Raw genomic sequence first — 25,185 nt, forward strand, 5'->3', positions numbered from 1 at the left:
GACTTTCAAGTTAAACCTTCTCCGGCAATCTCTGAGAACGAGCATTCCGTCTCTTCTGTTACAACTCACACACCCATACAACACACACACCCACCCATACAACACACACACCCACCCACCCACACAAGCTGCTACCACACTTATGACAGCACTTGACTTTCAAGACAAACTTTCTCCGGCAATCTCTGAGAACGAGCATTCCGTCTCTTCTGTTACAACTCACACACCCATACAACACACACACCCACCCTCCCACAAGCTGCTGCCACACTTATAACAGCACTTGACTTTCAAGTTAAACTTTCTCCGGCAATCTCTGAGAGGGAACGTTCCTTCTCCTCAGTCTTTTTACTGAAGGTTTCCATGTCGACACACGATGACAGCAACATTAGTTGCACGTTGTCTCTCTCTTCTGCACACACACATAACATTATAATAATAGGTTATATAGTGCAAACCACAGGGAACCTTGAATTAACTTGAGAAAATCAGGACTAAAAAAAGAGGAAGTCTTAAATTGGAGGTAAATTTACAGAGGTTATGAACAGAACATCTGAAAAAGCGTGGACTAAAAAAAGAGGAAGTCTTAAATTAGGGGGTCTTAAAAGGGGGTGGGGGGGGGGGGGGGGGGGGGGGAGGGGGAGGTTCATAGTACATGTACTATAAATCCAACAAGGCCAGGAACGCAGAAGAAGAAGGATCATTTGGTCTATCTTGGGACAGGTGGGGAGAGTATAGTACATAAATCAAGATCTGATAAACAAAGGGAAATAAGTGCTCGAAAGGCATACGACGTGAAATAGAGTGAGAGTTTTTCTCCTGGCACTGGAGAGAATAACAAGCATTGAAAAGAATACGAGACTTTCATCTTCGTAAATGAAGGAAATAAAATGAAACATACCTTGTGTGTCACATTCCTGGTACAAGAGTGGGAGATGCTGGCGATGATGACGAATCAAAAACTTCTGGCACGCTCTGATTGTTCCTGGAGACACATAGACAATGACCCAGTTTGAATAGCCCAGCATGTCATCTCTCACCTGTGCTAAAAATAGCCCTTCAAGACACAAGTCAGGTAAAACTGGACATCGACTTGTTTAGCTGAAGACAAATTTGTGCTACACAAGACGGTTGTTTCATTCCATTTCCATTTTCTAATTTCATTATTTTATAGTTTTCGTCAGCTAGTGTGATTGACTGACAGCACTGAAAACACATGCTGATGAACAGAAGGGGGACTCTCAATGCAGAAGAGTTTGCCAAAAGCAACGAACCTTCCCCCTACTTACCTTGTTTCAATTAATTAACAGTGTTACAGAGCATTTTTGTGTTTATCATTGCATGTGTGGTAATCAGCTAATTAGCAAGTACACTTACCACACACACCCCCCCCCCCCCCCCCCTCCGTCTGTACACACAAGCGCAAGACCAAGTAGTAGTACACAAAAAAAGGTACTGTAATCCATGTCAGAGTTTAGTGTGTGATAGAAGCACACATTAAAGGCATATGTACGCGCTCCCGTGTTTACAAAGTGTAGTTTGCCCATAATCGATGTCAAACGCACCATAAGACCATGTAATGACGATATGTCGCCATGCGCGGACCATATACATGCATTACAGCTTGTTTTAGAGTCTCAAAAACTTTGGATGTAAACAAAGACGCGGAGTTATTTCCCTTGCGTCAACGCTACCTCTGTTGGCAAATCTATAAATAGGACGATCCAGATCAAAATGAAAATTAACATATCTCAGCATTGAAGGGGTCCTAGACCACAATATTTTGCAGGGAACTTAATTTAGCATGTCTCCAGCTGTTGGTAAAGCAATTAGCGTGTATAGTCATCGAGTACATATGGCTTTAACAAACACCTTGCATACATTCCCCGTAATCTGACTACGACTGCTTAAATGATGGATCTTCATTATTATTTAGGCATTTTAGCTGTATGGTATATTAATACTCAACATTTTATGTTTCAGGCAGGGCGAGTAACATTTTTTCTCACCTCCTATGTGTAGGGTGTTGAGGAAAGCATCATGCTCTCCGATCTTTTTCACAAAGGTCAAGGCTGCCTGTGCGAGTCGATAGAAGTCTCGTTTTGCTCGGACAATCACCATGTGGGTGTCCTTGTTCAGGTACTTCACTGGAACAAAAAAATGATGATCAGTTGAAACAAAAGCTTCAAAATCATCAAATTAACCCTTTCATAGATTTACGCATGACATAAATAGAGAATACTACATGGCTTGCTGTGTCGTACCAGATTTACACGATTTAAAAAAAAAAAATATATTGAACTGCGAGTGAAAGCGAGCTGTTCACTATTTGAAAAAGCAACGAGTGTAAATCTGGTACGACACAGCAAGCCATGTAGTATTCTGTTTATTCTACATACTGTACTTACGTGTATTTTACTCAAAAAGTCGTGCAGTCGAGGCAGCTAAATTGAAGACGCTTGTTTTGGAACCTCGACCTCTTCTAAAGCCTCGTGCAATCTATTACGTCAAAGCATAGCAACGTCACTCTGAAAGTGTGGCTTGACGTATTACTATTAGTTCTAAAAATTCATCGAGGGGATTTAGCGAGCGCAATTTTTTTTCTATAATGACGTTTGTCTCGGTGACTTTGGCATCATAAGCAGTGGAAAAACTGGTCCCTGCCAGACTTGCTTGACATGACCTCATTTACATGATATACACACGTGTGATTTGAACGATTATTATCTCACGTATGTAGGATAATCCTGATTATCTACAGTATGTGCAAGGACTTTCGAGTTTTAGCAACACTCAAATCCAGACAATTCTTACAGTTTTAGTACTTTTAGTTTTACACACATGTAATTATTAACGTTAATTAATTGCAAAAGCGTGAGAGTGATCTGTGGACGATTTGTTGGGAACAGCTTTCTTCCATGATTTTAAAAAAAAAACCACAAAAAAACCCCACAACAATTATAACAACCACAACAGCCCACAACCATTACATAACAAAACACCTCAAACAGTAGTACAGTACTATAGTTATAACACAGACAATGGCAACAACAACCGCGGTGCAATCAGCACCAAACAAACATGCGGAAATGTCCCATGAAGATCTATTTAAAATATTATTCATGAACAAATAACAACTATATATATATATATATACACACAACCCAAACAACATGTGTAGGTTGGCCTAGTGGTAAAGGCGTCCGCCCCGTGATCGGGAGGTCATGGGTTCGAACCCCGGCCGGGTCATACCTAAGACTTTAAAATTGGCAATCTAGTGGCTGCTCCGCCTGGCGTCTGGCATTATGGGGTTAGTGCTAGGACTGGTTGGTCCGGTGTCAGAATAATGTGACTGGGTGAGACATGAAGCCTGTGCTGCGACTTCTGTCTTGTGTGTGGCGCACGTTATATGTCAAAGCAGCACCGCCCTGATATGGCCCTTCGTGGTCGGCTGGGCGTTAAGGCCAAAAAAAAAAAATTGTCTGTTTAGGGTAACCCGACCGACCCTATCGATTTGGCGCCGACCCAAAAACTTTTTTTTGATTTCAAAAAAAAAGAGGTAAAAATGCTAAAAAGAGACATTTGGCGTTTCTTTCTCTCCCTTTCTCTCTGTTTTATTTATACGTTAGTTTTGAAACATGTATTCATCAAATATAAGAAGTGAATGTTCAGCCAACATAGCATTTACCAAAAAAAAAAAACAAAAAAATTTACCTACCTACCGACCCTACTTTTTTTGGTCATGTTACCCTAAACAGACAAATTTTTTTTTTGGCCTAAGCAAACAAAGAAACAAAGAACATGTGTAGGGTTGGTATCATCAAGTGAACAGATGATGTACGGAAATAACTGTCGGGTTTGTATGGGTTATGAAACAGAAAGAGTGAATACGTATGCTATATGTCCATCTGTCTGTTATGTCCAAATGCTGTGTGTTGTGTATACTTGCCAAACATATCTATTATAAATGTTGATGGATGAATGATGATAAATTGTAGACGGATGCATGTTATTGATTAAAAGCCCCACAATGATGTGCTTGGCAAAAAAAAAAAAAAGAAAGAGTGAATACTCTTGCTTTTACTTTTAGTGAGTCAAACTTTCCCACGTGACATTTATAGGCCAGTCACTAGCAACAAGTGTGTTTGAAACACATGGACAAAGAGCATGTGTACAAAGCTTGCCTCACTTAAGTCAAAAGTATTCACTCTTTCACAACCTATGCAAAGTTATTTGCGGAATTCGTTTATTAGGCACAAAAAAAAAAAGTCTGTTTACGGTATCCCGACCGACCCTAGTTTTTTCGCGCGACCCTAGACTTTTTTTTTGGCATTTGGGAAAAAAAAAAAAAATCTCGTTTTTTTGGCAAAATAACGTAAAAATATGTTTTTTTGGGAAAAAAAAAGGAAAAAAAATTCCCGACCTACCGACCCTATTTTTGGGGCCTATGTTACCGTAAACAGACTTTTTTTTTTTGTGCCTTAAACTCACCCATCAAAGATGACTTAAGTACTCCAATACCATAGTCTCCGTATGCAGCATGCAACGCTTCTCTCACACTGAAGTAAACATCGTTGCTCTTTATGTTCCGTTGCAGTCGACGTCCGTCTGGAAAGATGATTTCTGCCAGAAAATATCTGAAGAAAGAAAATATATATGTTGTGAAACACCTACTGCAACTGCTGGCAGATACAGTTGCAGTTGAACATGTCAATAACAACCACCCATTAAGATACTAGATTTGGTCATAATACACAGGGTTTCATTTACAAGTGAGCCATTGGCGCATTAAATCTGAAAATGTCCCATCACAATTTGCGTCAGTCTGTCAAAGGGCGCATTGAGATTACGTTCCACTGCGCCAGCAAATGTACACTTTACATCGGATTACACACACACACATATACACGCACACACATACATATACAGAGATAACACGATATAGCGGCTAATTCTCAGATGGCACCATATTGCACTATTTTGCATCTTTGGTCAAAATGCGCACAGGCCTCTTTGGCGCTTCTTGCCTTCGACTATGTCCCATCGGAATTTGTTTGAGGGGGACAAATGTTCAAAAAACACATTTAGAAGATCTTCGCCTGCATGAACAGCAGACCGGAACGGTTGGCCTAGTGGTAAGGTGTCCGCCCCGTGATCGGGAGGTCGTGGGTTCGAACCCCGGCCGGGTCATACCTAAGACTTTAAAATTGGCAATCTAGTGCATGGCTGCTCCGCCTGGCGTCTGGCATTATGGGGTTAGTGCTAGGACTGGTTGGTCCGGTGTCAGAATAATGTGACTGGGTGAGACATGAAGCCTGTGCTGCGACTTCTGTCTTGTGTGTGGCGCACGTTATATGTCAAAGCAGCACCGCCTTGATATGGCCCTTCGTGGTCGGCTGGGCGTTAAGCAAACAAACAAACAAACAAAAGCATGAACAGCACGTAGACTACACACACACACACACACACACACACACACACACACACACACAGATGTATGAAATTCCGTACATTAAGTGAAATTATTTTCCATGTTCAGGCAAGCCAATGCTTCTTCATAGATTGAAAAACACCATACGTGTGGTAGTCGTTTAGGCCTAAAAAAAAAATAGGTGTGGTTACGGTAACCCGACCTACCCTATTTTTTGGGGCCGACCCTTTAACTTTTTATTACATTTGTCAAAAAAATACCCCCAAAAACAGGTAAACGAGTGCAGAAAATGCAATGAAAGCGAAAGCGCCCGTGTCGCACACTTATTTCCCTGTCAAGTAGGTTTAATTTGTACACAATAGAAAAAAAAGTAAAAAAAAAAAAAAAAGTTCTGGTTCTGGTATAGTACGTCGCAGGAGCCAAGTTGGCTATATATGCGACGGGACTGGTGGGCGCAGCGGCCTAAAAAGAGGAGGGGGGAGGAGGGAGGTTTCCTACGGCAGTAGAAAAGCCTTTTGCTGATGTGCAGCCTATCACCTCCTCGCTTAGATGGTTCCACTCCTGAGCTGTCTTTACAAAAAATGAGTGTCTGAACAGTTCAGTTCGGCAGTGTGGTATGATTAGGCCTTTAGAGTTGTTGATGGCCTGCCTCTCGATCACATTGTTGGAACTGTAGTCGCTAAACTGTGTTGGCTTCACCCTCCTGCGGGTCTGTTTTGCAGGGGTGATGAAGTTTTCGGGGGGGAGTGCTGGTATCTGCCCTGTGGATATTTTGAACAGTGTTGTGAGTCTATGTTGGCGCCGTCGTTCTTGGAGTGTTGTGAGCTCGAGGTCCTTTAGCATCTTGGTGACAGAGCCAGGCTCTCTAGACTTATAGTCCTTGGTGATGAACCTGGCTGCTCTGTGTTGTACGCGCTCCAGCCGTTCGATGTCTTGCTTCAGGTGGGGATCCCATACAACTGCAGCATACTCTAGGGTTGATCGTACCAGGGCAATGTATGCTGTGCGTCTGCAGGTCTGTGGGCAGTTCCGTAGATTTCGGCGGAGGAATCCAAGAGTTGATGATGCTCTGTTGCTGGTGGTCGTCACATGTGGTGACCACTTTAGGTCGGATGAGATTTGGACACCGAGATAGGGGCTCTTGTCAACTTGCTTGAGGATTGTTCCATCAAGGTTGTAGAAGAAGTTGGAAGTGGGCTTTGAACTAAGGATGTAGCACTTCTTTGCGTTGAATTTCATCCCCCATTTATGTGCCCACTGCTCCAGTTGTCTGAGGTCCTCTTGGAGAGTAAGGTGGTCCTGGAAGGTGCGTATCTCTCTGTATAGTAGGCAGTCGTCTGCGAAAAGTCGTACCGTTGATTTCACAGACTGTGGTAGGTCATTGATGTGGCACAGGAACAGCAAAGGGCCGAGCACTGTGCCCTGTGGGACCCCTGACATGACTGTCACTTCCTCGGACTCCGTACCCTCCAGGACCACCCTCATACTGCGTTGGGTGAGGAAGCAAGTTATCCACTGGTGGACCGGACCCCTAACTCCATAGTGGTGGAGTTTGCTCAGTAGCCTCCCATGGGGCACGGTATCAAAGGCCTTACTAAAATCCAGGATTGCCACATCAACTTGTCTACCAGCGTCATGGGACTTCATGATGTCGTGCATGGTAGTTAGGAGCTGGGTTTCACAGGAGTATCCGCTTCGGAAGCCATGGTTGTTGTTGGTGAGGATGCTGTGCTTTTCCATGTGGGTCAGGAGGTGGCGGCAGATAATGTGCTCCAGTATTTTGCAACAGACTGAGGTAAGGGAGACTGGCCTGTAGTTCTCTGCTTTGTTTCGATTGCCTACCTTCCTACCCTATTTTTTTTGGCTATGTTACCGTAACCACACCAATTATTTTTTTTGGCCTTAGCGGAGAGCGAGCACAAAATGTGTTCGACAGACTTGTGTCATTTCTTACAGCGATCACGGTATGCAAATTGCCCTGACTGTTGTAACACTACGTGATTGATAAGTTGATTCATACATCGAGTCAATCAGGAACTGTGCTACCAGTGATGAACTCTAAGAAACTTTACCTGTGTTTCAAGCGAACCATGTTGCCGGTTTTGTGCGTGAGGGGAGACAACTAACGAAGGTTAGAGTTAGTTGGTCGGAGTTACAGTTCCTGCTCGTTAAATGACCGTCTGCCCGGAATACCCAAGGTTTTTTCTTCTGTCTGATAGCGCGCCGATCCGGTCAAACGTTGTCCAGACCGCAACGACTCGGCTCACGGGCGCGGGCACATGTTCTCACAGACACACACACACACACTGCACTGCCGCAGACCATGACACACACACACCCGCGACGGTACCGCCGTGGCCGCACCGACACCGTCAGCGGCGTGGCCGGCGGCCGCCCGCGGCACTACACTGACACACTCATGCACTGTGACGCACACGCACATATACCCACACACAGACACACTGATACCGTGGCACACACTGACACACACACCGTGGCTCACACACACACACACTGGTTCATATGGTTCACACACACACACACGGCACACACTGCACTCACTGAGTCACGCGGCACACGCACATACTACACACAAACACACACTGACTCAAACCGGCACACGACAAATTGTTCCCATCCCGGGCACAGGAAGCAGTAGGCTGTTGATTTTGGGTATGTGTTCAAGTAGAGAGATGGCCTCTGAGATGACCATGTTATAGCCAGCCTGGACACTCCTGACAAATTCAGCCGAATCCGGTTACATGAGAAGGACTGTGCCCTTCCGGTTTACGCAGATGCAAAAGATTCGATGCGGCGGGCCCAAGCGCGAAACACGGATTTACTTGTTCACAGTGCAACCTGTTGTTTGGCAGCGCTTTGAGCAGTTCCATCAGTCGTTTCTCTTTCTCCTTCTCCAGTAGTCTATTCCGTCACTGTGTAGAGGAAGGGGTTGATGGCCGAGTTGACTCTGGGCAGCACGAAGACTCAGTGATGGCCATGGCCACGTTGACCTTCGCCAGAGACAGGCTGACCGTGCAGCGGACCGTCCGTGACGATGCCCAACAGTCCGATGGGGAACCAGCAGAGAACGGTCCGACATGGCGACGGTGATGAGTCGTCGCGCCAGCCTCTGGTCCTTGCTGGACCGCTTCGTGTCGTTGTCGGATCAGTGCTGCAGAGTTTTTCTGCACAGACAGGTAGACGAGGAGCTGGCCCACAGCGATCAGCATGAACAGCACGAAGTTGAAGACGATGAGACGAAAGGAGCAGCTGTTACCGGGAAACTCGTTCCTGGTGATTGGCAGCGGCATGCAGATTCCGTTGAGACTGTAGAAACCCCAGGCAGACTTGAAGCGGGATGATCGAGGGCCAACACCACAGCCCACACTAAGTCTCAAGCCAGGGCCCCGCTCTTCTTGCTGAAGCGAACCCGGCTGAAGGGTGAATCTCTCGCCGAACGTGGGGATCGAACCCACGCTGCATAGCGACCAACTGGCTACAAAGCTAGCGCGCTACCAACTGAGCTACAACCCCGCCAAAGAGAAGGACGCCAGGAAGACGCGGTGGATGTGGGAACGCAGTAGGTTGTCACAGCACGACACCTCGTCACTCGGCGCCCAGCAGTCCGCCACGTTGAAGCCGGTGGGGAGAGTGACGGGGGAGTACAGCTTCAAGCCAAGTTATCCGCCAGCACCTCACGCAGCTGTTCCAGGCCTTGCAACAGGTCTCTGGGAAAGTAGGTCAGGGCCGGGCAGCCACGCACACCTGGGGTCAAAACCACGCACATCTGGGACTTAATTTTGTTACCTTTAATGTGTGTGTGCCTGTGTGTGTGTGTGTGTGTGTGTGTGTGTGTGTGTGTGCCGGTGTGTGTGCGTGTGTGTGCGTGCGTGCGTGCGCGCGCGTGTGTGTGTGTGTGTGTGTGCGTGTGCGTGCGTGCGTGCGTGCGTGTGTGTGCGTGCGTGCGTGCGTGCGCGTGTGTGTGTGTGTGTGTGTGTGTGCGCGTGTGTGTGTGTGTGTGTGTGCGTGTGTGCGTGTTTATGTTCGCATCTCTCACGGCTCTACTAACCTATAAACCATCGTCAACTAATAAATTCCCGGCTCACTGTACATGTATCAGTTAGGAAGTGGGGGGATGGGGAGAGGGGGTGGGGAGAGGGGATGGGAAGAGGGGGCTGGGTGGGGTGGGGGGTGGGATGTGGGCTACCGGATGTTGATCAAGCGATAATACTTTGTCACCCTGCGAGGTCCAATGAAAGTTTTGGCGTGAAAAAAATAAGCTCGTTCTGTGCCTTTAATGAATGTTCACGGTTTGCTCTCAATTGATATATATGACGCTTCACTTTAAACATATACATTAATTCTTTCCCTAGCACACAATCACGTAAACTAACACAGAATTTTACATTTTTCCACTTGCACATACATTACAAATCAACAATCTGCCTGTTTAGTGTACTGCGTTGGAATATTTCAGCGATGTATACTTCGCGCAATGGACTTCCCCAAGTTAAGGACAGGCTTTAGGCCCGTAGAAAAGCCTTGACACATCTGCGGCAGTGAATACGCTCGTGCAAACGGGATGGAAGGTGTCGAAGGTATCTTTTTGATACAACAGATGCCATGTATATTTGTGTCGCAGTTTGTATCCCCTCTCCTATAAGTTCAACGACTCTGATTTATTAATGAGCAAAGGTGTGATTCAGGATGCGAACTTGACTGTCATTTTAAACACTCGCCCACAAAAAAAACAACGCGTGAGAACATATAGTGAACTTTAAATGAGTGTAATGGACTCCCTGTCGGTTGGGGAAGTATTTTCCCAAACAATAACTTGTTTGAAAATGAAACATAGTAGAAGAAAGAAAGAAAGAAAGAAGACGAAAGAAAATAACAAACAAACAAACATACAGAAACAGAAATATCAGGAGAAGCAAGATCGGAAGAAGACTGAGAAGTTGCAAAATCAAAATGCAGCCAATCAGTGCTGAACATGTTCAAATCTTCATGATACAACAAAAAGATTCCGCGTTACAAATAATGCTACCGAGCAGGAGCACTGCCTTCACTTTCCAAAACAAAGTGTTTCAGAATATTTTAAATGTTGTGGAATTAGCAAAGAAAGAGCACTCTTTGTGATGATTGGTTTGGGTTACTTGCATTGAGTTATGTCCCTTGTTTGTGTACGTGATGCTTCTTACTAGGCGGCCACGTCATAGAGGGCGTTAGTCGTCTTCCCACCAGGCGGCGCTTCTCGACCACTTTGTATTTGCAACAACCGAGAGAAACAGCGCCCTAAAGCTCATTCACTCACTTTGATTTAATTTAGTACCATACTTGTGGTGCGTTCTCAAGCAAATCGTGCCGTGTGCGTCTAGATTATGGTACAGTGGATTCCCCAGATTGCTCAGGTTCTTCAAATTCCCAAGGACCCCCCCCCCCCCCCCTCCCAACAAAACGGTCAGATCTATAGTATCGCTTTAACAACTCGTGCTTCATCTCAAAGGCACAGTACGCCTCCCGTAAACCATCACAGATACTGTCAGGCTTTTACACACAGTACAGACACCCTTTCATTTACACACTCACCGCTTTTAAACATCCTAGGTGCCTTACGTAAAGAGCGAGCAATTTTCAAAGAATTACACAATCGGACGGTGCGTTTTGGCGCTAGACCTAACTTTTAAAATCTAATAATAAATTGACAGCTTGTTACACAAACATTCTTAAATCATAAAAGAATTCTTTTTTCATCAAGACAAGATCAGCACAATTCGAAGTTTTGAAAGTTTGAAAAAAGAAAAGCCCGGAAGCAGGGTCACACAAGGTCGTGGTTCTCGTAGCAGACGACGATGCCTATCGCCAGTTCCTCTGAACAGTCAAAAGCCATCACTAGAGTTCGTGTGAATCACAGCCGTTTGGTGCGTTTAGATTCAGAGGTACATAATAACGTGCTATTGCAGATAAACTTACAGCGAGTCGCATTGGAAATCACAAACTGACGACTACATTGTGAAAAAAAGGAAACTGGATCACACGGGTTCACGATGGCTCAGGGGTAAGATAAACCACGCACACAAAAAATTCTTTGAAAATTGCTCGCTCTTTACGGAGGACACCTAGGATGTTCTCAAGCGGTGAGTGTTTAAATGAAAGGGTGTTTGTACTGTGTGTAAAAGCCTGACAGTATCTGTGATGGTTTACGGGAGGCTTACTGTTCCTTTAAATACGGGAGCCTTTCCTTCGGCCATCGCTATGAATTTTAGAATATTTTTTTTTAACCAGAATAATTGAGGTGACATTTTTTTTTTAACCAGAATACTTGAGGTGACAGTTTGACTGCTGATGAGTATGTTTTTTTTCTGCTATTTGCATCCGGCACACCAATGCTGATAAAGTCTCGCGCTAACAGGATCCGGCATGTCACTTACTGGACAGCCGCTGATTGTTGAACTCGGAGGTGAGGATGTGTATACAGAGTATTTGTCTCTGTCTCCGGCTTTCTGTTTGTCTTTCTGAGTGTTTGTCTATTTGTCTGTCTGTCTGTCTGTCTGTCCGTCAGTTTGTTTGTCTGTCCAGGTCTCTGCCTCTCTCTCTCTCTTTTTTTTTTAAAATTATATAATTGTGTGTCTATGCGTCCCAAGGACAGATTGTAAGAAAAGGCGTAGCCTTAAATCTTAATCCTTGTTAAATAAAGTTCAATTCAATTCTCTCTCTCTCTCTCTCTCTCTCTCTCTCTCTCTCTCTCTCTTTCTCTCTCTCTCTCTCTCCCTCTCTCTCTCTCCTTCAGTATCTTTCTATCTCTTTTTCTGTGTGTGTGTGTGTGTGTCTGTGTGTGTGTGTGTCTGTGTGTGTGTTTGTATGTCCAGGTCTCTGCCTCTCTCTCTCTCTTAGTGTCTCTTTCTCTGTGTGTGTGTGTGTGTGTGTGTGTGTGTGTGTGTGTGTGTGTGTGTGTGCGTGTGCGTGTGCGCGCGCGCGTGTATGTGTGCGTGCGTATGCGCGCGCGCGCGTGTGTGTGTGTGTGTGTGTATGTGTGTGTGTGTGTATGTGAATGTGCATACGCGTGTGTCATTAGTTTGTGAGAGGAAGGAGGGGCACTGAGTTGGCGTAAGATCGTACGCTCTGAGTAGGCTTGAAAAAAAGATACTCAAAACAAGATTCCCTTAATTTGTGTTCTTGATATTTTCTTTTTCTTGGTCTTCTTTGTTATCTTTTTCTTTGACTGAAAAGCGAAGTCATATAATACAATAGTTACAGACAGGTTTTAATGTTAATCTCTTTACACTTTTGCTTCAGCAGGAAGTCGTTAGCTGAACAAACCACGATGAAACGTCAAACCTTATTGCTTTTTGCTGTCTTCATGACCTTGAACTTGGTGTCCGTGACCTTGGCTTCGCCCATGGAGGGTTGGTTCGACTTTTTTCGTTTTGTTGATATAATTGAAGTAGGCAAAACGATCTTGGATAAGCATTCAAAGGCTAACATTGGCGAGCGCCAAATGTAGGTCTAATTTTTCGTCAGTGCTGGCAACGCTACATTTTGCTCTGTGGCCTTTGTTGACGGATGTTCGGCTTGAAGAAGAATCACAGATATTTTACCTCTGTCTATAGGAGAAAGAGTAATGGAAACAAGTAAACTTTAATCTTTTTTGTCTTATCTAGAGTACGTTAATGGGGGTTGCAGAGGTCTCACTATTCCTGTTTTTCTTTGTCCTTCTGTACGCACTCAGATACATTGTGTTTGTGGGCTGACTGAGCTGAATTTGAGTGTGTTTGAATAGCTTGGTAGTGGGCAACACATTGTCGTAGCGAATAATCAAGTTCCTAGCTTTAGAGGAAGATGAAAACATGTCGAGAAAATAGATATCAACATGAGCCGGTAAACATAGATCTTATCATTTGCTAACAGTTAGTATATTAGAAATAACTGTTTTGTTAACGGCTAATTCCGACCAAAATATTCACTGAAGAAATCCCGCGACTAAGATAGAACAGCCGACTGAAGACTGGATTGTTTCGAGACTGACGTGACCTCCTTTACGTGACCTCATTCACGTGACCTCATAAATATGATTTTCAACCGGCTTTTTGTTTTCGACGAACAATTGATCGTCCAGAAGTTGTCCATGTAAACCGTCTGGCTGATTTTCACACCAGTGCAGTACTGCTCGACTTTTCTACGACTTGCGGGGCAACCTTTTGGTATATTTTACCTGAGAATGTGGGCGCTCGTCAAACAAGAGAAGTCACAGGAAATATGGTACTGTTATCTTTCCAACGATCTTGTGGCGACAAAAATAACCCAGAAGTCGACAGAAAGTCGGTGGTACGTCCCCTATACGAGGACGGGGTTTATCTGGTTAGGGTGCTTAATTATTGTTATGTTTCTACTTTTAATCTTTTTTTGGATAAAGTAGCGACAAAAATTTACCAAAAGTCGATGGTAAGAACCCTATACAAGAACTTGTACAGGGTTAATCTCTCGGCCCAGTGTACATTATTCTAATTTTTCTACTTTCAATCTTGTATTCAGAAATGACAAAAATGGCTCAGAATTCGATTTAAAGTCGGTGGTAACTCCCCTATACGAGGACAGGGTTTATCTGGTTACGATGCACACTTATTGTTATGTTTCTACTTTTAATCTTTTTTTCTCATAAAGTAGCGACAATTGGCCAGAAGTCGACATAAAGTCGGTGGTAACTCCCCTATACGAGGACAGGGTTTATCTGGTTACGGTGCACACTTATTGTTATGTTTCTGCTTTTATTCTTTTTTTCATAAAGTAGCGACAAAAATTGGCCAGAAGTCGACATAAAGTCGGTGGTAAGTCCCCTGTACAAGGACTTTTACAGGGTGTATCAGGATACTGTGTTCACTGATTATCAAAGTCTTTCAATTGTTTTTAAGAAGCGACAAATTAATGACCCAAAAGTCGCCGTAAAGTCGGTGGTAAGTCCCCTGCATGAGGAATGTTAGAGGGTGTATCTGGATACGATGTTCACTGAGTGTTCTGATCCAGTTTTTATCCTTTTTTCTGCAGTGGACGAGGAGGAAGAGAGGGGTCCACATGGGACAGAGAAACGCGAAGCTGACCCCAGCTCCCCCCGCCTGACCAAGAGACTGCAGTCTTGCGTCTGTTGCTGCCCCCCCTGTCCCTGTGCCGGAAACGTCTTTTTTAAGTCTGCCGCACAACAACAATAAGATGGATGTGTTTATGTAAAGCCCGTCCTTAACTGGGCGAAGTCGGCTACGGGAAGTATACTCCGCGAAGCTGGCCGCACGAAGCTTTAACATTGTGTTTTCGGAGAAAAAAAACTGACTTCGCGAAGTCGACTTCAGGCTCAATTAAGGACCGGCTTAAAGGAGGAGAAATAAACACCATGGTCGTTTTAAACCGCCTTGAAGGAGGAGAAATAAACACTACGGTCGTTTTAAACCGCCTTGAAGGAGGAGAAATAAACACCATGGTCGTTTTAAACCGCCTTGAAGGAGGAGAAATAAACACCATGGTCGTTTTAAACCGCCTTGAAGGAGGAGAAATAAACACCATGGTCGTTTTAAACCGCCTTGAAGGAAGAGAAATAAACACCATGGTCGCTTTAAACCGCCTTGAAGGATGAGAAATAAACACCATGGTCGCTTTAAACCGCCTTGTTTTTGAAGATAAGAGTGTGTATGTGGTACATTTTACGATGCTTGTATCATTTGGAGGTCCCTCTGTTTCATTTTATTTATTTATTTATTTATTTACGAGGATTTATATCGCGCACGTATCTCACCACACAAGGCGACTCAAGGCGCATGTTACCTATTAATGCCGTGTGAGATGGAATTTTTTACACAATATATCACGCATTCACATCGGCCAGTAGATCGACTGCCTTCAGGCGCTGCATCCACCTTTCACAGCCTATTATTCCAGGTCACACGGGTATTTTGGTGGACATTTTTATCTACGCCTATACAATTTTGCCAGGAAAGACCCTTTTGTCAATCGTGGGATCTTTAACGTGCACACCCCAATGCTGCTTTTCAACTTCAAAAACAAACTTAATTCATGCAATGCTGGTTGTCTTTTAAGTTCAGATATGCTAAGCAACCGTAATAATTAGAAAAACAAATGCATCGCTGTAGAAGATGTGTAGAAATGGAAATGTTCCAAACTGGGGTCAAGATCACGCAGGTTTTGAGCTAACTTTTGTAATGAATGATAATCAAGTACGATATTGAATTGCAAAAATAAAACACACACACACACACACACACACACACACACACACACACACACACACACACACACACACACACACACACACACACACACACACACTGATAGATGCGTTTGGCTGACGTCATTATTTCTCACTCATACAACTTTCTTTCTTTCTTTATTTGGTGTTTAACGTCGTTTTCAACCGTTCAAGGTTATATCGCGACGGGGAAAGGGGGGGGGGGGGGGGGGGGGGATGGGATAGAGCCACTTGTTAATTGTTTCTTGTTCAAAAAAGCACTGATAAAAAAATTGCTCCAGGGGCTTGCAACGTAGTACAATAATAATTTATGACCTTACTGGGAGAAGGCAAGTTTCCAGTACAAAGGACTTAACATTTCTTACATACTGCTTGACTAAAATCTTTACAAACATTGACTATTTTCTATACAAGAAACACTTAACAAGGGTAAAAGGAGAAACAAAATCCGTTAGTCGCCTCTTACGACATGCTGGGGAGCATCGGGTAAATTCTTCCCCCTAACCCGCGGGGGGTGACATAGATCACACAGACTGTTGCTTGACTGTTGCGTTTTGGCATGCGACCAAGTAGAGGGAAGGTTTTATCTCATGAAAAAGCCAGGCCAGATAGAAACGAGGAGCCGAAATGTTTACACGAAAAGGAATGTGCCTTTAAATTCACAATGACAAACAATAAGAACATTCTGAAGCCATCCACAAGTAGCACTGCATAGAAACAGGGATTTTATGTTGATGTTTTCAATACTTTCGCATTATGCAGAGTTTTGTTTAATGGTTGTTGACGATAGAGCATAAAGGAAAACTAAAGATTCTAACCTAAAAAAAAAAAATAAAAAAAAAAGTAGAAACGTGACAGTGAAGAAGATTATTCAGGGCCCTTCCTCGAAGCCTTAAAACCTACTAAAATATACAAAAGCAAAATCAGCTTATGTGATTATGAACACAACCACAACCATCACACACACACACACACACACATACACACACGTGCACACACACACACACGCGCGCGTGCGCGAGCACACGGTACGCACACACACACACACACATACGCACACGCACACACACACACGCGAACACACGTACGCACAGACACACACACGCACACACGCACACACACACACGACAGCCCAGTCAGTCTCTGGACACTGATTCTCTGTTTACAAACTCCTAGTTATTGTGATGTTGTTTCTTTAACTACTCAGCGTCCTCATCATTCTCCACAGATTTCACAACCTTCTCGCTGATCGTATCATTCCCCACTGTAGTGTTTCTACCGGGTTTAGCATTCACGACCACTCGCTACCACCCATTCTGACCATCATCGCTCCACGCTATCGCTTTAAGTCCCTCTGACCGGATGCTCTAGTCCTACGCGAATCTATCAAAACAAGAACTACAGAGTTATCTCCCATATGTTTTTCGCTAGCGCTGATCTAAATTTGAGATCAGTGTTCGCGAGACGAAAATGATTGCAGATTGACCGACTTCGACAGTGATCTCCGTTCTGTTCTTCACAGTTATGATAAAGACATCGTTCTAAGGTCAAAACAAGTCGAAATTTTTGGACTGCTGCCGGAAGGAGACCGTAATATATGGTTGCATCACAACAGAACAAATCGTCTGCTTCAGCAAACGCCGAAACCAAACGGTTGATTATCACGTGACACTTTTGCCATATTTAGAGTAGTTTGCAACAATAGCTCCCTTGAAACTGTCTTACAAATCAATTCCTTTGTAATTTAAAAATTACACAACACCATGAAAAATCATTATCGACGATCGCGAATCTGCTTATATCAATAATACATTACAAAAAGCTCTAAATATGTTAAAAAAAAAAATCGGTTTCCTTGCCAGACAAGGAAACTCAAGGCATCCTGTCAGGGAGAGAATGAGCCGAACTCATTTTGACCTGAGGTCAGGATCGCTACCACCATCATTCACATTTCTTTCTTACATCTCTACTGAACCCAGTTTTTTCAAAATGTTCGTCCCCCTCAGTCATGGGTTTGGCGTTGTGCACCAAAGTGTGAATGCAAGAGATCATCTCATGAATACAGATTCTTCTTCTATTTCCTTATCAGCACCATTTTCCACAGCTTTCATAACATCACTGCTGACGTCACCATTCCCGACCACACGTGAGTCTCCACCACCATTTCTCTCATTTTTGTTTATCGCTCGAACGTCTCTGCTGAACACAGTTTCTTCAAACATATCCTCCCTCTCGTCCATGGGCTCGGCGCTGTGCACCAAAGCGTACGCGTGCTCGTCTCTGTCGAAGGCCTTGAGGCTCCGCCAATGGGAGACCTCCACGACCACGTAACCTAGCAACGCCGTTCCCACAAGGCCGAGGGCCACGTATATCCGGTTGGCGGGGCAGAGGAACTTGGCGAGGAGGAAGGAGGAGGAGATGGCGAGCGAGTGCCACGTGCCGCTGACGCTGAAGGCAGAATCCACTGTGGCGGGGAAGAGGACTGCCACGAGTGCTGAAAGTGAGAAAAAACAACACAACCAGGTTTAGCTTGAAAAAAACAAGGAAAAACTAGTCCTGAAGGCAGGGGCAGCACTGTGAGAAGTTTACACGATGCCCTGTATTCATTGGGCCAAGTCGACTTTAAGAAGACCGCCGCACATAGCTTTTGAGTTTTCGATAAACAGGCTTTGCAATTTCGACTTCAGGCTCAATTAAAGAGGTAACTGATTACAAATAAACACCGAAACACTAGGGTAACGCAACTATGTTGCTGCACGTGCCGTCCACTAAGAGGAAGTGACCCGCATTTCCCAGCGTAGGGACAATAAAGCCACGAAGAAGAAAAAATATACTCACCCTCACACTGAACGCTCATGATGCCATCCACAAGCCCCATGACGGCCGCCAGACAGAAGAAGACCGCCATGCTGCCGGAGTGGGGTCGCCACCACAGGTACACCAACAAGATGGCCGTGTCCACGACGAAGCCCACGCCAAACAGGAAGCGGCGTCCAGTGAAGCGTGCCGCGTAGCCTAGCAACCCCGCCGACAACATAGAGCTGAGTCCCCACGCCGCCATGACGTAGCCAACCATGCGTATTCCCAAGGCGCAGCTCACGTAGGCCTGGAAATTGAAGAACGAGTTAGCACAGTTGTTGATTTTGAGACAGAAGATCATTCCTTTAGTAACAATAACAATAACAACACTTTTTTGTCTATTAAAGTATGTAAATTAAATGGGATTCTTCCTGTTTCCGAACGTCAAATTTTTAATTATTCCAGTTTCTGAACGGCAAAGTTTGTCAACATGTTGCTTAGTCCCCACGTCGTCATGGTGTTACCAGTTATACGTATCCAAATGGCGCAGCTAACGTAGGCCTGGAAATAGCCGAGTTTTTGATTTTGAGACAGAAGATTCTTTTTTCATTCCTGTTTCCTAACGGCAAAGTTTGAAAACATGTTTCTCAGTCCCCACATCATCATGACGTTACCAGTTATACGTATTCCAAGGGTGCAGCTAGCCTAGGCCTGGAAATTGAAAAAACGAATTAGCCGAGCTGTTGATTTCAAACGGATGATCCTTCTATTGCTTCAACTTTTTTTTATTCTATTTTTTATTTTAAATTTTTTTTTATCTCTGAACGAAAAAAACCCGCTTGTATGAAATGAAAAAAGTAACTCAGAAAATGATTTCATTACTACGTGTGGTTTAGTAATCTCCCTCGGATAGTTCTGACAGCATTAAAATATCACATCTCGAGATGATGTTTGGTCAAGGGAGGCAACTACATTGAAATGCACGACAATAACTTGCCCTTTGAAGACCCTGTCAATGCTCATAGGTTTGACTCTTAACAAATACATGAGGAAAATACACCGCAAGGTGGTCAGCTTAATCATGTGCATACGTAAACAAGACTGTCCTTGGCAAAATTACAACAAATTACCAATACCACCTACATATTAAACAACAATAATGAATACACACACGCAAAATCTTACCTCAGTAAAGAGACTGACGTGAAGAGAAAAATTCATGCCACGACTAAGGAAGACTGGAATAAGCATGAATAATTTCGGTTGGCTGAAGGCTGTCCAATAGGAGCGCAGCTTTCTCAAAACTTCCCGCCCCGTGTAGCGTGGCTGATCCAGATTGGGCAAAAAGCGCCACGTGATACCCAAACCCAGAAGATCGAACAGCAAGAACACACCTGAAAAATAGAATAATGCCAATTTAAATGACGCAGAATAGTTGAGACTGAAAGGTAAAAGTAAACCACGAAAGCAGCATGGAGCCTCAAGGGAAGAAAACAGTTTTTGTTAATGTTGTGTTTTGTCTTTATTTTGCCAAAAGCCCGATTTAACATATGCACCAGATCTCCAATTCTTCATAAGCGCAGTCACTTATAAGATGCGTTAACTTAGTGACTACATATGTGACCCTCCACCACGAAATGAGTCGCATGTCACCTCGCGCGGTTCTGCGCTGGGCTTAATATAAGTCCGGGGAGTGTCTGATAACAGAGTGAGGGTCACCCTAGTAACTGGCTTATAACTCAAAGAGTTTTTGCTCTTTTCTAAAACGGTTTTCACCACTGGATAGAGCATAAAAAACTCTTTATAAACATGTAAAAATATGAAAATCATGCAAAGGTGACATGCGACTTATTCCGTTGTGGAGGGTCACACATTCCTCAATAACTAAAACAAGAATTCGTCATTTCATAGTTAAACCCTAACCCTAATAACCCTAACCCTAATAACCCTAACCCTAATAACCCTAACCCTAATCCTGGCCTCAAGGCTTCAGACGGGCGCAGCAATGAAGAAAACAACAGACACAACAACAGACACAACAACAGACACAACAACAGACACAACAACAGACACAACAACAGAACGAACGAACGGATGAATGAGCGAAAAAACAAACTAATAAATTAATTCAACTAAAAAATCGATGAAGGAATAAATGAATGCTGGAAAGATTAGAACATACCAAGCAAAATGTAGATAATGTAGGTTTGCGGCGGAGGCAACCGGGGACCCTCCCCTTCCAGCGGGCAGTACCCCGCCCCGCAATGTGACGTCATCGGATATGTCGTCACAGGGGCTGGTGCGTAGGAGGACTGGAAGAGGATGATGGAAGAGAAGAGGTTGCCGCTCAGCTGACTGGCGTTGAAGATGAAATGGAACAGGCCGTTGAGTTTGCTGAAAGCGGCGTGAACCGTCATCAGTCTTTTGGGGCTCATAACCAAGCCCTGCTCGACGTAAACCCTGGCTAGAGCTGAGAGGTAAGTGTTCATGGAGGTCCACAGCGGACACGTGACAACCCCCAGCAACACAGACCCCGGTATCAGCGTCAGCCATGACGGGTAAAAGTTACACGCCACGTAGACACAGTGAGCCATCCAGGCCAGCAAGATCGTGACCTTGACCCCGAGGTTGTACACGATGGCGGGCGTGAAGAAACTGGTCAAAAAGGAGGTGGCGTAGAGAGCGGCAAGGGAGGCCACTCCCAACCCTTGCTGCTGGTGCAGACTACTCTGCAGGTTCTGCAGGGCCTGGAAAGCGGTGAAGACAAAGAGAAAGGAAATGGCGGCCACCACTGTGTCCCTGGTCGGTCTCTTGGTGGTGGCGTGGTACTCCGGTGTTCCGGAGACTGTGTCCATGATGTTGGGTGGGGGGTGTTGTGTCCTCTCTTTTGCGGTGATGGATGATTCCGTTGTGTTCACCTGGCAACAGAGAAAAAGGCAACAGTTACAGAAATTGTGTTCAGTGCATCGTGCTTTGCCAAAGTGGGGGCAATAAACTGAAGAAAAAAATCACACGCATTTCAAAGACCCCTCTCTCTCTCTCTCTCTCTCTCTCTCTCTCTCTCTCATTCTTTCTCTCTCTCTTTCTCTCTCTATCTCTCTTTCTCTTTCTCTCTCTCTTTCTCTTTCTCTATCTATTTCTCTCTCTCTTTCTCTCTCTCTCTCTCTCTCTCTCTCTCTCTCTCTCTCTCTCTCTCTCTCTCTCTCTCTCTCTCTCTCTCTCTCTCTCCTCCTTCTTCTCTTCCCCCTCCTCTTTGCTATTCATTTCCTTTTCCCTTATATTTCCCTCACCTCTGAAATATGGACCGGCCGAATCATGACCTAACTGATGACACAAATCACTGGTCACACAAACGATTTTGCCAAGAAAATGCACGCAAGCCCGACGCTCTCCAAACTAGACATAACATGCACAGTTTTCCTCATAGCTTGCTTGACACTTGTCCACTTGAAATCTGCATCAAAGCGAAACCTTTTCCACTTGCTATTTGCTTGACATTTGCAACGAAGAATTCCGTTATACGTACCAACGATACCACAAACAATAAAAGGTAAAAACATTCAGATTTCTCTCGATGAAATTGATTCTGCCTCCATATTCAGCAGACAAATTTCGAAGGAAAGGAGCTGAACACCATATTTGATTTATGACAAAGCGTGCAAGCGCAAGTGATATATATATATAACGACTGCGGCTAGAAAACTAGGATTGTAACATATGCTGCTGCTGAAGCAATCCATACTTTAAGAGGACTTGGGGTGGTACGTAAAGATGAGAGTGTGTGTATAGCAAAAAGTTTTGAGCCTTTTAAACAAACAAAAAAAAATATCAGAAAATGTTAATCAGAATTTTTATTATTTTTTAAACAACAACAAAAATACAGCAGAACGAATCGACACTGAAGTGACAATGGGTCGTTTCAAGCCATCACTTCCCACTCATAACGACAGAACGAATCGACACTGAAGTGACAATGGGTCGTTTCAAGCCATCACTTCCCACTCATAACGACAGAACGAATCGACACTGAAGTGACAATGGGTCGTTTCAAGCCATCACTTCCCACTCATAACGACAGAACGAATCGACACTGAAGTGACAGTGGGTCGTTTCAAGCCATCACTTCCCACTCATAACGACAGAACGAATCGACACTGAAGTGACAGTGGGTCGTTTCAAGCCATCACTTCCCACTCATAACGACAGAACGAATCGACACTGAAGTGACAGTGGGTCGTTTCAAGCCATCACTTCCCACTCATAACGACAGAACGAATCGACACTGAAGTGACAGTGGGTCGTTTCAAGCCATCACTTCCCACTCATAACGACAGAACGAATCGACACTGAAGTGACAGTGGGTCGTTTCAAGCCATCACTTCCCACTCATAACGACAGAACGAATCGACACTGAAGTGACAGTGGGTCGTTTCAAGCCATCACTTCCCACTCATAACGACAGAACGGGCTAATCGTGCAATGGAAAATGAAAACCGTCATAAATCAAGTGACAGCTGGCCAAGAAAAAAGCCCCATCAGATCAACATGGCAGTTGAGAGGCCAAAAAAAAAAAATGCTTTGGTTACGGTTTCCCGACCGACCCTAACTTTTTGGGCCGACCCTAAACTTTTTTTTGGGTCCTAAAGCTAAAAATAAAATGAACCAAACACATACATACACAAAAAAAAAACACACACACACACAAAAACCCACCGAAAACGACAACACCACGGCACAGAGAAAACATCGATCGCCGGCGAGCAGACAACAACAAGCCCGACAAGGGACACCACTCCGCTTTTTACAACTCCCATATCCAAGGGAAGTCAGTCTCGTGCGTTCGTTCGTTGCGCGAACGTAAAAAGATGTCGTCTGCATTTGCAATCGTATTCGGAAAGTGCGTTCATATCGAACAAACACGACTGATAAGTCGGTACTCGAAGAGTGCAACCTTGGTGGACATTTTTCATGATTTTCATCCAACTTTGGACGGCAAACTGTTCGGGATAAAATGTGTTGGGTCGACGAAAATAAGTGCCGAGCCCGAAGACTCTTTCGAACTGGACTTTGGCATGACTCTCGAAAACTTGGAAAGTTTCCACATCAAATCACTTCACTTCAAGTGTGTTCGTTTGACTCCTGATGGCAGTGAAGCGGACGAACTAGCTGCAGAAGAAGTGCAGAAAACGAAGCAAAAATCTGCATTTGATGTACTGATGGGAGCAGCGAAAGTACGATCTTTGCCTTCGTTGAAACTGAAAGTTTCCAACAAAAAACAAAAAAACAAAAAAAAAAGTTTAATCGACCTACCTACCCTATTTTTTTTGGCCATGAAACCGTAACCAAAGCATTTTTTTTTTTTTGCCAATACAGTGCTTCCCACACAACCCCGTGAAAACGATTTTTTTTCCAGTGACGGTTATTATAAAAAAGGTTATGCACAACAAAGCAGAAAGGCAAGATCTTATAAAGGGAGGGGGAGGGGGGGGGGGGGGAGTCTTAAATCAAAGTGGGGTTAGGGGTGTTGCGAAAGAGGGGGGTACAAATGTAGTCTGAATGCTTAGGGGGGGGGGGGGGGGGGGGGGGGGGGGTGTAGGAGATCTGCAATAATTTATATCACTGAATAACACTTAATGTAGTTTACAACAGAGCGGGGATGTAGCTCAGTCGGTAGCGCGCTGGATTTGTATCCAGTTGGCCGCTGTCAGCGTGAGTTCGTCCCCACGTTCGGCGAGAGATTTATTTCTCAGAGTCAACTTTGTGTGCAGACTCTCCTCGGTGTCCGAACACCCCCGTGTGTACACGCAAGCACAAGACCAAGTGCGCACGAAAAAGATCCTGTAATCCATGTCAGAGTTCGGTGGGTTATAGAAACACGAAAATACCCAGCATGCTTCCTCCGAAAACGGCGTATGGCTGCCTAAATGGCGGGGTAAAAAACGGTCATACACGTAAAATTCCACTCGTGCAAAAAAAACAACCCACGAGTGTACGTGGGAGTTTCAGCCCACGAACGCAAAAGAAGAAGAAGTTTACAACACATGTCTGCACCCATGTTTTCAAAAATGCCGGAACTAGGTGTATGAATAAATATTATGCACTCAGGGAAAAGACAAACTAGCGAATACAGGGGAACCCGAGGGAAACAACATGTATAATGCTAGCTACACATATTAATCATAAAATCTACATTGTGAATGAGTGGTACTAGTTGTTTATTGTTGGTAACTTTAAATAACCATGCGTGTAATACATTAATAGTATGTATGTGGGCGTGTGTGTGTGTGTGTGTGTGTGTTGTGTGTGTGTGTGTGTGTGTGTGTGTGTGTGTGTGTGTGTGTGTGCGTGCGTGTGTGTGTGTGTGTAAAAAGTAAATAAATTAAAAGACTGCGAAAATTCGCGAAAATCATGTCTTTGAAAAGAGGATTCAGTCTTACAAAAATGGGGGGTGGGGGGGGGGGGCATTTATAGCGGGTTTTGAACAGAAAATCTGAGAAAATAGGGTCTTAACGGTGAGGGGAGTCATATTATGTATTTGGTCTTGACGGTGAGGGGAGTCATATTATGTATGGGGTCTTGACGGTGAGGGGAGTCATATTATGTATGGGGTCTTGACGGTGAGGGGAGTCATATTATGTATGGGGTCTTAGCGGTGAGGGGAGTCATATTATGTATGGGGTCTTGACGGTGAGGGGAGTCATAT

At 44.4% G+C, this 25,185-nt stretch overlaps 2 protein-coding genes and 1 long non-coding RNA gene across 4 annotated transcripts in view; 1 reads left to right on the forward strand and 2 right to left on the reverse strand.

The window, feature by feature from the left end:
- Window positions 1-118: 118 nt before the first annotated feature.
- On the reverse strand, window positions 119-7,983 carry LOC138975096 (ribonuclease P/MRP protein subunit POP5-like). The gene is made up of 5 exons (XM_070347745.1): window positions 7,504-7,983; window positions 4,492-4,637; window positions 2,010-2,147; window positions 902-985; window positions 119-412 (listed from the first exon to the last, which is right to left on the reverse strand). The coding sequence occupies exons 1-5, from the start codon at window positions 7,521-7,523 to the stop codon at window positions 291-293; spliced, it is 510 nt and encodes a 169-aa protein (XP_070203846.1). The 5' UTR covers window positions 7,524-7,983; the 3' UTR covers window positions 119-290.
- Window positions 7,984-11,751: 3,768 nt separating this feature from the next.
- On the forward strand, window positions 11,752-15,079 carry LOC138975098 (uncharacterized). The gene is made up of 3 exons (XR_011458507.1): window positions 11,752-11,891; window positions 12,728-12,837; window positions 14,474-15,079. It is a non-coding gene; the product is annotated as an uncharacterized lncRNA (long non-coding RNA).
- Window positions 15,080-16,313: 1,234 nt separating this feature from the next.
- LOC138975097 (protein unc-93 homolog A-like) overlaps window positions 16,314-25,185 on the reverse strand; it is an 11,271-nt gene continuing 2,399 nt past the window's right edge. For both annotated transcript variants that reach the window (XM_070347747.1, XM_070347748.1), the window contains exons 2-5: window positions 20,665-21,400; window positions 19,668-19,876; window positions 18,522-18,789; window positions 16,314-18,177 (exon numbers count right to left, since the gene is read on the reverse strand). In XM_070347747.1, coding sequence (XP_070203848.1) covers window positions 17,732-18,177; window positions 18,522-18,789; window positions 19,668-19,876; window positions 20,665-21,337 — 1,596 coding nt within the window. In that variant the 5' untranslated portion in view covers window positions 21,338-21,400 and the 3' untranslated portion in view covers window positions 16,314-17,731. The remainder of the gene's footprint in view (window positions 18,178-18,521; window positions 18,790-19,667; window positions 19,877-20,664; window positions 21,401-25,185) is intronic.

The sequence above is a fragment of the Littorina saxatilis genome, linkage group LG9, assembly GCF_037325665.1.
Source record: "Littorina saxatilis isolate snail1 linkage group LG9, US_GU_Lsax_2.0, whole genome shotgun sequence".
NCBI lineage: Eukaryota > Metazoa > Mollusca > Gastropoda > Littorinimorpha > Littorinidae > Littorina > Littorina saxatilis.